Source organism: Podarcis gaigeae, assembly GCF_964106915.1.
Source record: "Podarcis gaigeae genome assembly, chromosome: 1".
Lineage (NCBI taxonomy): Eukaryota > Metazoa > Chordata > Lepidosauria > Squamata > Lacertidae > Podarcis > Podarcis gaigeae.
In genome coordinates this window covers 20,734,743-20,747,053 of record NC_139678.1, presented here as the reverse complement: position 1 = coordinate 20,747,053, position 12,311 = coordinate 20,734,743, and the positions used below count along the sequence as shown (strand labels likewise).

At 39.2% G+C, this 12,311-nt stretch overlaps 1 protein-coding gene across 3 annotated transcripts in view; it reads right to left on the bottom strand.

Moving 5' to 3' along the window:
• Nucleotides 1-12,311, bottom strand: part of DICER1 (dicer 1, ribonuclease III) — a 53,821-nt gene that overhangs the window by 21,700 nt on the left and 19,810 nt on the right. The window contains exons 10-17 of one of the 3 annotated variants that reach the window (XM_083730501.1): nt 9,994-10,466; nt 7,888-8,020; nt 6,666-6,908; nt 5,505-5,659; nt 3,875-4,007; nt 3,059-3,134; nt 1,781-1,920; nt 498-677 (exon numbers count right to left, since the gene is read on the bottom strand). In XM_083730501.1, coding sequence (XP_083586627.1) covers nt 498-677; nt 1,781-1,920; nt 3,059-3,134; nt 3,875-4,007; nt 5,505-5,659; nt 6,666-6,908; nt 7,888-8,020; nt 9,994-10,466 — 1,533 coding nt within the window. Of the gene's footprint in view, nt 1-497; nt 678-1,780; nt 1,921-3,058; nt 3,135-3,874; nt 4,008-5,504; nt 5,660-6,665; nt 6,909-7,887; nt 8,021-9,993; nt 10,467-12,311 lie in introns of those variants that run through there. The other 2 variants (XM_083730503.1, XM_083730502.1) reach the window with 2 other exon arrangements.

Genomic DNA, 12,311 nt, shown 5'->3' with positions numbered 1-12,311 from the left:
CGTTGCTCTGTTCCAGCTTCTGCCAACCTAGCAGTTTGAAAGCACACCAGTGCACTCTGCCACTCGTCATGGTGTCTTGTTGTGCGAAAAACGGTTTAGTCATGCTGGCCACATGACCTGGAAAACTGTCTGTGGACAAATACTAGCTCCCTTGGTCTGAAAAGCGAGATGAGCACCACACCCCAGTCGCCTTTGACTGGACTTAACCATCCAGGGGTTCTTTACCTTTAATAAATCCACCACTGTCTATTTCCAAGTCATTTTTATAAGCCACTGGATTGTGACATGCAAAGCCCACAGATACTAAAAAGCTCTGAGCTACTGCTTTGAAAGGATAAATTATGCTGGAATGATTGAGGAAACTATTTGTAGTGAACTAAACTGAAATGGTTAAGTTTGTTTCATGAATATGAATGTGTTATGTGACACAATGACCTGCTTCCAAATCTGCAACATCTCAAAGCAGACTAGATAGACTACAAGCACAAGTTTACTACCTGAGGTATAGGCTTGGCTGTCAGTATTCCAAAACATCTTGCAGTATCTTCAGGAGGATATAGCTTTCGCCGCCTGAAGTTGAGCTCATCAGGTAGAGGGGTAGTTAATACCATTCCAATTACATAAAGGTAACAGGGTTGGTCAGGTTTGGGATAACTATCCGTCAAACATTCTGGAATCTATAGGTATAGAATAAATTGAATTTATTTTTAAATCAAAAGTTCCCTTATGAATTACTTTTGTACTTATTTTTTTACTTATAAATTTATCTTTGTACACAAGTAGTTTAAAATGGAAAAGACATTAGGACATTTCAGGCTGCATCCTGAGTGTAAGCAAAACAAGAAGATGAGACATCTCTGCTCCACAACGTGCATAATTTCTACCCTTACAAGTGTTCTGCCACAACAACAGTAAAATAATAAATCTGCAAATAAACCGCAGCAGAATGGAACAAATAACTCATGGAATGAACTCTAGGCATTTTGCATGTTCATGCAAAATGAACATGATCCAAACAACTGGTGAGTCTTTGCAAGGACTCTAGCTGCACACAGGGGCATAAAAAGCAGTGTATGAATACATTTGTTCTTGTAATAAAGAAGTTCATTAGCAGCCATTTAAAAGATGGAATTGTTAAGCGTTAAAGGCTAAATGACTTTACTACATCATAAAACTTATGGGTAGGGCTGTAGCACAGTGCTAAAGCACGTATTTTGCACGCCAGAAGTCAGAGCTTCATTCTCTGGCTTTCTGCAGACTTTCACACAGGCACTAATTAGTCCTACATCTACTTGGCTTAAATGAGGAGGCTCCAACATGTGCCATCAAACCCTGTCTTGAATCACACAAGCAAAAACCTGAAGTAGCAGCCTGCCTTTCGTTACTCTGCTGTCGTTTAAATATAAAAAAGTACTATACATTCTTAAATGAAGCAAAAAGTATTAATTTTCCACAATGTCAGATTAGCGTCCACAACACAAAACTTTATACAAAATTATTTCCTCCCTCACTCTCCTTCTCCACCCGCCACCCCCCAGATCTGAATGGAAAAAGTCTGTCTTAGCCTATGTGATCATAGTATCCATTACTCCATGGTAGAGTATCAAGACTCCTTTCCCCAAACATATGGGAATTAATTGTTTGCAAAACATTCCTGTAGGACCTTGGGGTTAGTCTATTCATATCCTGCCTCTGCTATGCAACTTAGAAGAATCTTAAGCAAACATGGTTCAACACCACAGCACAGTCACACATAGTGAGGGCACAGAACTATACTAACAGCTTTAGGGTAGCATTGCCTTCGTTTTGTAGAGCCTGGCCTTCCTGGAACACTGGTTTCTTCTTCATCATGCAAATCAAGTTCCTCCTCATATTTCACTGTCTCTTTCCCAACAGGCATCAAGTGATCATCCAGTTCACCTAAAATGCATTGATAAAGAACAAGTTATAAATCCAATTATATTTCATAAAATGTGGAAATATCTATCCCTTTGGGGCCGGGGGAACTTTTATAAGACCTATGATAAAAATGTTGAGGAACTGTGACATTTCAGTGAACTCAGTAACAAAGCATCAGCAGTCAGTCCACATGCACCTTATATTCTTTGCCAATGAAAGGTCTTAAATTCCTCATTCGTTTAAGGCAATGTAGTTTTTTGGTTGCTTTTTAAAAAATCTTTCCAAGTACATGCAAAAGAATTAAAAATAATCCTTTGTTGGAAGTGACAGAGAACTTAATTTCCTGCACCAATGGCTTGGTGAAAGCTGCCTAAATTTAAATAACCGACAAAAAGCTTTTAAACGTTCGCAGATGCTACACTATTTTTGTTAAATGCTATTGTTTAGAGACCAATCTATAACGCTAAGCATCTAAAAGTAATATATTCAGCATGATCCTATTCATGTTTACTCAGAACGAAGTCCCACCAAGTTCATTGGGCTTTATTTCCAATACACATGTTTGCATTATTCCCAAACATATTGACTGGGATCCAGACTTGTAAAGGTGGAAGTCCACTCGTGCAAATGGCATGGCCTCTCATCTTGATGATAACCCCAATAGTCTCAAAAAAGCTGCAACAGCTGGCAAAAATGGGGTAGGGTAGGAGAGTTATAATTATGTTTAGTTGTATATATTAAAAATGTAGTGACATCTATGAAAATCAATAAAAAATATTTACTACAACAACAAAAAAGCTGCAGAGGATCCCCATAACAGCGGGGGTGAGATGAGAGGAGTTTCAACTGGTGGAAAGAATTGGGGAAAATCAAGCTGAGATACCTTACAAGTGACCCTCAGGAGTTAGGGGTGGGCACATGGGGGCTGCATAAAGGAGGAGGTGGGAAACCAGCATTGTATGAGTGGCCTTCCACTCACATGTTTTTGGCTCCAAATCCTATTTCCCTGCAGCCAATGATGTACCTTTCCACAATTGCATGAAATGTTTTTGGCAGCAAATATGTAGGCGTTGACAAGCATATCAATAAAAAAGTATAAAATTGTATCCTTTAGGTTTTCATGACGAAATAAATGTTCCTCGCTTTCAAATATGCTTACCAATCTTATGCAATTTTTCACAGCAAATAAGAGCAACAACTCTCTCTGCCAATCTTGTACAATTCATTGGAGGACCCTAGAAATAAAATTTGAACCAATTATATTAAAGGAAGAATATGTTCTCATACGTGTGTGTGTGTGCGTGTGTGTGTGCACAAGTCACACACAAGAACAGCTCCTATGCAAAGGACACTTTAAATAATAAAGAAATCACATTAAAAACACATAGCCCTAAATAGAATAGATAAAAATTTGATTACCAGCACAAGTTGTTAATTTTTTTCTCATGCAGCAGCAAATAAGATACATGGGATCTTACTGTATAATAAATACCAAACCACAGATGATTATTTCAAGTGAACACTGAACATGAAGGAATAATATATTTTCCTTTAGATTCCAAAAGCTCTGTGCTGAGACAGCTGCTAACAGAAACTGGGCCCGGACCCAGCTCAATGAAGCACTTCCTATGCAATTTCCAATGAGTTCATTCAAGTCTTAATATGCTAGTCTAGTCAGGATGATGAGAAAGATTAAGATTATCTTCTCTCACTTCCTATTTTGGGCTCTATGCTCTACAGTGTTTAGAACAGTCAACTGTGCCCCATTTGATAGTTTTAGCTGATGCAGCATAATTCGCTGCTTGCACCAATTATCGAGCTTATGGCAAATCCATGGGATCAAGCTGCCAAGCAGAGCAGGCCTGCAAAATAAGCACTACAGCAAAGTGTTATCTTAAACCAGTGCCAATAGAAAAAAGTAGAACTTTGAACATATTCCAAGCATAAAGTAACCTAAATAAACTGAAATACTTACAACTATTGATGCTCGTAGAGGAGAATTGATAGGTAGATAAAGAGTTGAATAAAATGTGTTATCAGGGAGTTCTCTAGTTTTACACTTGGGAGCTAGATGAGTAAACGGGTCACTTGGCAGTCTAGCACAGTACCTATGTAACACAAGATTAAAGATAATTAAGTTATTATAGGAAAGAGCCATGCCACTGAAGAATTTAAAATAATGCACTGGGCTTACTCTGGGAAGGGGAAAGTGAGCATCACATGCTAGCCCTGCTTCCAACATCCCTGCAGCTGCTCCACCTCTGATCTTCTTGAAAAGTCTACAGGAAACCTGAATGTTCAGCTGAACACAATTGAGGTTGAATGTACTTATAAGACCCTTTCAGACCTTCTTGCTAAACAAGGAAAGGTCAGGGATTGAGTGGACATTTTAAAAATCAGACACTAGAAATGAATGGGGAAGGAGGAGCCAATATTTTAAAAGTCAAGGCTCAGAGTCCTCAACTGGAATTGCTGTTAAGGATGAACAGTAATAACTATCTGACAGCCATCGAGTGGGAACAAATTGAGCTTAAGGGCAGAGAAGTTCTAATATACAGTGAGAAAAATTACTTAAGCTTTAACAACGGAATTAAACTGGATTCTCTGCTTACAATTTCAGTTAAAAATGAGATTTAGTAGAACATTTGTACACCAGAAAGTGTTACAGAAATAAACAGCGTCCTAGGAGTAAGGGGGGACGCAGGTGGCACTGTGGGTTAAACCACAAAGCCTAGGACTTGCCGATCAGAAGGCTGGCGGTTCGAATCCCCGCAACGGGGTGAGCTCCCATTGCTCAGTCCCTGCTCCTGCCAACCTAGCAGTTTGAAAGCACGTCAAAGTGCAAGTAGATAAATAGATACGACTCCAGCGGGAAGGTAAACAGCATTTCTGTGCACTGCTCTGGTTCGCCAGAAGCAGCTTAGTCATGCTGGCCACATGACCCGGAAGCTCCCTCAGCCAATAATGCAAGATGAGTGCCACAACCCCAGAGTCGGCCACGACTGGACCTAATGGTCAGGGGTCCCTTTACCTTTAAGAGTAAGGGAGCACCATGCATGGGTAAGGTGGGTGAAAGGCAATGATTAATCAAATTTGAGGTCTGCCCACTGTCTGCAGCCAGAAAGTATCCTGCCAGCAGAACTTCCACCCACTAGTGCTTGGCTCTAACTCCAACCCAGAACAAAGGGGTCTTGGATTGCTGTGTAAGACATACATTGGTCAGCATTTATTTATGCCAGTGAGCCACGATGAGTGGAAGATTACATAGCAAGAGAGCAGGGTAACTAGTAACTGGTATGATTAGTTGCTTCCCTAAGGGGAACAATTTCAAGTTCATGGAACAATACTTATTGATCCTTATAGGGGGGTTTAAAACATAAGCAGATTCTTCTGTACCATTAAAACATTCTTCTGCACGAGTGTCCTAATGATGATATAAATCAATATTTTTAAAGATTTGATTGCCTTATTTTTTTTAATAAAGGGAATCCATAGCACTACCAGAACAATTTCCTCAGATCTAAAGAGAGTTCCCCTCAGGCTAAAGCAGGCTCTTAGAAATTCAGCAAATTATGTCAAAATTGAAACACCAATAGATTTCATACCTATTAATGTGCCCAATAGCAGTGTTTATTGTGACTCTTGGACCGCCGTCTTCTGGTCTTAGCACATATGGTGGGAATATATCATCGTCATCTATAATGGGTTCATTTTCGGTTTCACTAGTATCCACAGACTTTGAGCATTTGTTCCTCAGGATCTTTAAAATATACATATGACAGAATGATAATTCTATGCAACTCAGAACTGATTTATGTATTTTGCAAAGTTTAATGTCTCTTTTTTCCTGTTCTCCATGCATTTCGATATCTCTTAAAATATAGCCAAATTTTGCAATATCAATTGGTTCCCAATATCAAGAAGCTGGATTCTGTCTATACAATTAGACATGACTTTGAATCAAGATGGCAGACTAAACCTTTCAAAACTGCAATGATTTTTTTCCAGACACTTAAATAAATAAGTATAAGAATGTGGGGAAATGAAGAGAGAAACTACCTAGAGCTGTATTAAGCAGCTGCGGCTAAGCCCTAGCCTATGTTACAACCTCCTCATACTGTATCTTCTGACTAGCTCCAATAACTGATTTGCCACTTTTAGCTACCCCCACCACCTTTAAAAAGGGCACTTGCCCTGGGCATCACAAATGGAAGGGGCTGAATCAGTATTGGCCAACAGTACATTTTGTGGGAAGTTTGCAACCTGTTACAGGGTGTAGCGAAAACAGAAATGGAGGTGGGAGTCTCAAATGAATGTTCATACCTGGAATATTTGTCTAAATTAAGGAAAGGGGGGGGGAGTCTTCCATCCTTTTACTCATCTGCTATGTAGTAGGCCTGGGGGAAAAGGTTGGCCAGATCCTTTTTCAGACCCTGAGGCACCCAGGGACTGAATTTTTATTTAACCCACCCCTCCCACTTTACTCACTAGGCCCTACATAGTCCTTCCTGAAGCTTTTCCAACCCTTCCAATTGATATTCAAACCTTGTGCCCTAGTCACTTCCTCCTATCATTTTTCAAGGCATAATTTTCAATTAAGCTTGGATTCCCCAGTCCCAGCCCTTAAATCTGCTTCAGCCCAGGTTCACCATATTTCTTCTAAGAACAGTGTTTTGATTGGGGCCAAGGACCCTTTCCCCCATTTTTTTTCTGCTTGAGTGTCTAGCAATTTTTATTTTTGTTACTCATTCTCTTTTGCCACATACCTTCTCAATTGCCTTGTATGTTTTAAGATCTTCTTCAAAACATTTGATTTTGTCTGAATCTGCTAACATGATGTAATTCGAGATAGGTGCCCTGGCCCTTCCTTTGGACTGCACATAGGAACGATATTCTGTGGGCAAATCAAAACGAACCACCAAATTGCATTTTGGTATGTCAACACCCTCTTCTACAATACTAGTTGCAATTAGTAAGTTGGTCTCGTGTGCTCGAAATTTTCTAAGTACCTACAAAAGCAACCAAGAAGATACATATCTAAGACCAATCAGTTATTAAATCATCAGCTTGACAAAAGTTTAATACATACTTCAGAATTCAATAATCAAGTGTACAAATTCGTTCACAAGCCATCAGTTAGCAAAGACAGGTTTTAACCAGAAAATAATTTTGTAATTACAAAAACAGCTTACTAGAAAAAAGTGGGATTTGAATACTTTCAGCTCTTCTTCATACTAACAAGGTAAATATTATAACAGCCCTATAAGCAAAGCACTATTTTTATCACCAAAGAGGCCTTTGATAGAAACCCACTGGTTTTGAAGTCTTTGATGCAGAAAATGGAAATCAGATCACACAGCGACTATGGTCTTACGGAGGTGGGGGGACACCAAAGAATTCCATGATGATGTGCTGTTCTATTCCTTCTTAAAAAAAGGTATTATTCACCTTTGAAAGCAGACTGGCACACTTTTGCCAAAGTGTAAAACTAAAGCCCGTTATATTTTTCTGGGGATGAGGGACCCAGTCTGTTAAATTTTATCGCTGCTTTTAGGAAAAAAAATGATTTTGTTTAAAAAGTTGCATTTTTCTTTGCATTTCATTTTGTGTGTGTCACACACAAAAAGGACTAAAACTGTATCAGTATTTCAGAAACAGGGCATTTACAGTACCTTCACGGAGACCGCAAATCTGATATCAAAGTAACATTTTGAAAAATAGCTAAAGTTTTAAACCAGGAATAAAAATTTTCATTCTGTAGTATTTTCAACATAAACCTTAGCTCATAAGCAGTACAATTTCAGCCAGCTGTTGTTTGTCATTTTTGTTTTAAAATTCAGGTTTGCTTCAGAAACTTGTGTGCTTCTACATATTGATCTATAAGAACTATGCAGAATTTGTAAGATGCAGAATCTCTGGACTTTGCAAAGGTTCTAAAGGTTAAGCAACTATACAGCATTTTTGTACAATTATTTTCCTTAAAGTTACCTCTTCCTGCTTTCGGAATTCCACTTCCATCTGTTTACTACGGGGCTGATTCTTTCCAATGCCATGTCCAGTTATAAAATTGCTGCTGATGTAAGCCAGCTCTGGGTCTTGTTTGCCAGCTTCTTTTATCAACCTAAACACATTATACACATTTTGGAAGTAGTTGAGAAAATAGTTGAGAAAATGTAAGCTAATCAACTTCTCGATATCAAGGTGGCATTTGCATTTAAAATTCTTAAAATAAATTCCTCCAGTGCTTTTATACCCGACACAGAGAAAGACAGCCTTATTTTTGAAGAATAAAAGAACATCAAGAACATTTAGTTCATATATTCTTAATGGTCCCAAAGTCTAGAACAGAAAATATTATATCTAACAAGTCCCAATAGTGAGTGCCAATTTAGTAGGGACTGATCGTCACATAACCCCACCATGCAGCAAAACCAAGGTTCTTATTTCTGAGAAAAGCAATCCATAGGAAATTCCTATTCTCTTGGAAACCTGTTCCTGGATTTAGTCATTCTGATGATAAGCTTCCACCGGCTCAATTTACACATTACCCATTTGACAAGGGAAGGTTATGTTTTAAAATCCCTCATGCTTTAAGTGGCCTGTGGTTCTAACAGACTCTAGAAGTAACCATGGCCAGACCTTGCCCTGCCCTAGGCCCTACATTTCTATGAAGGAGACTGCTGCCGTATATTCACTCACAGCATTGCTTCTCTTTTCTTTGGCAGAGAAATCAAGGAAATTACAAGTGTTTTCCTTTCTTGCTCTCTCTTGCCAGCAACTAATTTTATCCCTCATTGGGAAGTACAGTGGTACCTCAGGGTGAGTACTTAATTCGTTCCGAAGGTCCGTACTTAATCTGAAACTGTTCTTAACCTGAAGCACCACTTTAGCTAATGGGGCCTCCTGCTGCTGCTGGAGCACAATTTCTGTTCTCATCCAGAAGCAAAGTGCTTAACCTGAAGCACTATTTCTGGGTTAACAGAGTCTGTAAACTGAAGCGTATTTAACCCGAGGTACCACTGTACCAGAACACATACGGTCACAGCCAATCAGATGGCTTTGTATGTCTATAAAGATGGCATGTATGCATGTATATAATATGGAATCCTCATATCTTGAGAAGCATTTTATAAGAAGCGATTGCTAAAACAGAGATACTAAATGAAAAGTTTGTCATTCCTACCCCACCCACCCCCCATATATAGAGAGTGGAATTTTCTACTGCTCTTTTTTTCCTCCTGCAGTGGCCTTTGGTTCAAAAATGAAATAAAAGTTCAGTCTTATGAAATACAAAGATCTTAAGTAAAATTCTTTAAAATCATAATGAACACTTCCAATTGACTCCTTTCCTCCCTCATTTCAATAAACCCAGTTTTAGGAGTACTATATGCACGGTATCATTTTCCCTGCAACTTTCCCCCCAAACTAATAATTTAGTTTGACTTCATAAAACTTTATTGTAAGTAGAAGTAATCTGTTCATTATTTATTTACTGTTTTAGTTGTTGCTTTGTTACATATCTTGTGTACCATAAAGCAGCCCAAATTAAATTTGTTTCTGTTAACAAGGCTTTAGTTTTTCTGTTTATGAAGAGGACATGAATTGTGGCAATACACAAAACTAGTCAGGATACTTTTAAACAGAAAAGTGGAAGTTGTTTTATCTCTATATACATACATACATACATACATACATACATACATACATATATTAGTGCCTTTCTCTTATTACTCTGTATATTATCACCTTTGCTTGTGTACCTGGTATTTGTGGTAAAAAAAAACTTCTGAATTCTATTAAAAATTATCCTGAGCTTTTAAACAGTTGATAACTGCATATTCCACATAGCCTTACTACATTTAAATCATTTAAATAAATTTAGAAGTTGCTTTTGCTAATTCTTACGGGTTTTTATGTTATGTTGTGGCTATATAGACCATCTTTTTTCTCCTTTTTATAAAGTGTGGTTTGCATATATTTGCAAAAACTAGCAGGCTTCATGAGCATTTGGACATATTTCTTCTATAATAATTCTGGATTAGCGTTCAATTAGCTCTATTGCAATTCACAATATTTTTTAAAAAGAAATCATACCTGTTCAAAACAACTGCTGTGTATCTTCTTTCCACAAAAATAATTCCACATAAAATATTAGTAAAGGGAGAAGGAAAATTAGTTTCTGTTTTCTCTTTCTCCTCTATTTCTTCATCTTCGTCCTCATCCTCAGAATCACTCCAGGACACATAATTATCCTGATTCCGGTTATTATACCACTCAACACTTTCAAACTGTTGCCGTTCATAGGGCTTGTATTTACGCAAAATTTCAAGCAGTTTTATTACTTTTGGGGTTACAAATTTCAGGTCAAGTGAGGCAGGTGAGAAGTGCTCTTCACAGAGTGCATGTATTTTCCTTAGGAAAGTATCTGTAAACAATAAAAATTTCCTGTGCAGCTCCTCTTGCTCGTGCTTTATGTACTTCTGTAGCTCTCTCACCATCATCCCAGCTACTTTATCAGCACACCAGGGTCCCAGAACAAGCAACACTGCTCGGCAGTCTGACAGTATCTGCAAACAAATTAAATTCATCAGTTTGGTATGGCACTGTAGCAGTCGACACAGCTTACACTGAGCCTGCAAACCATTATTTAGAGCAACGTTTTTTGAGGCCGGTCCGGTCCACTCCCCGGCAGACCTCTCGGTGGGCTGGAGCATCCATGCCCACGCCCAAGCTATTTCAGGTCGGAAGAGCACTGGAAATAGCGTGTGCGCATCTGCACAGGTGCCCCTCCGTCCCGGAAATGAGCCGGAAATAAAGTATATGGGCGCTCCTCCAGGTGAGGAGCATCCGTGCGAGTGCGCACTCGCTATTTCCGGTGCACTTCCTGGATGGAGAAGCGCCTGTGCACGTGCGCACACACTATTTCCAGTGCTCTTCAAACCCAGAAGTCGGTCCCCACAGCGTGAAAAAAAATGGCGCCGCCAAAAAAAAAAAAGCACGGAATCCCATGCCAGGAAACTCATGGGCTGGAACCAGCCCATGGGCCTTAGGTTGGCGGCCTCTGATTTAGAGCGTGGGGGGAGAACCACAATGCACATTTGCTTCTTTGTAGATAAACTAATGATATATACAGTGGTACCTTGGGTTACATACTCTTCAGGTTACAGATGCTTCAGGTTACAGACTCTGCTAACTCAGAAATAGTACCTCGGGTTACGAACTTTACCTCAGAATGAGAACAGAAATCGTGTGGCGAGAGTGGGAGGCCCCATTAGCTAAAGTGGTGCTTCAGGTTAAGAACAGTTTCAGGTTAAGTACGGACCTCTGGAACGAATTAAGTACTTAACCTGAGGTACCACTGTAAAGGGATTACTGTTCGAGATAAGTATCATTTCAGAATGCAACAAAGGAATGGAATGAACTGCATAGCTACATTTTCCTGGGATTTTGTTTTTTTAAAATCACACATTGGTCTGGTTTGATAGCTGACCAGATTCTGAATGCTAAAGGTTTAGCAGAGAGACATAGCAGTAATTACAGAATTGTGCATCAATACTTGTTACCATACTTTGTGAAGAACCTGCAGTTCTAGGTAAGACACACGAAGGAGGGTTCATCTAGAGCAGTGTTTCCCAACCTTGTGCCTCCAGATGTTTTTGGCCTACAACTCCCATCATCCCTAGCTAGCAAGACCAGTGGTCAGGGATGATGGGAGTTGTAGGCCAAAAACATCTGGAGGCACAAGGTTGGGAAACACTGATCTAGAGATTCTGAAATTTGTTCCCATGTGTTTTCACTTTGCTAGTTAAAAATAGCTTTCACAATTTTGTTAGTTTCGTAAGCAATATTGTGGAAACACCATGGGGGTGAAGTGGGATAAAACAAATCAGTACACCTGCAGCATGATCTAAGGATATTATGCGCTAACCGTAATTTGTCTTGATGTCCAAACTGCACAAATTATCATTACTGCAAACTACAGTATGCCTCCATAACAGAACCCGAAACTCATTGTGTCACACTGGTTCAATATGCCAAGGAAAACTATAGTTACCATGAAAAAGGCTGTGAGGGAGGGAATTGGAACACCCAGGAAGGTGTGCAGATTAGAAATATACAAGTTCATAAAGCAAGTTCTTGACTGAAACAGATCACAGTCTGAACTATTTTTTCTCGCTCAAGTACAAGCTGCTTGTAGGGAAAATCTTGGAAAGTTTCTACTGTGTATTTGTTCAGATGTCATAAAATAATCTCAGACTAGGTAAAATAAGGGACAGATTCTAAGACATGTAAAATTTTGTGGTACTGAGCAAATTAGCATCAAGAGTGACCTCAGTCCCCTGCCCACCACTTGGTCATTATTTGAAGTGCACTTTCTTTCCCATACTTGGCTAAAGTACTAAAGTCTGATC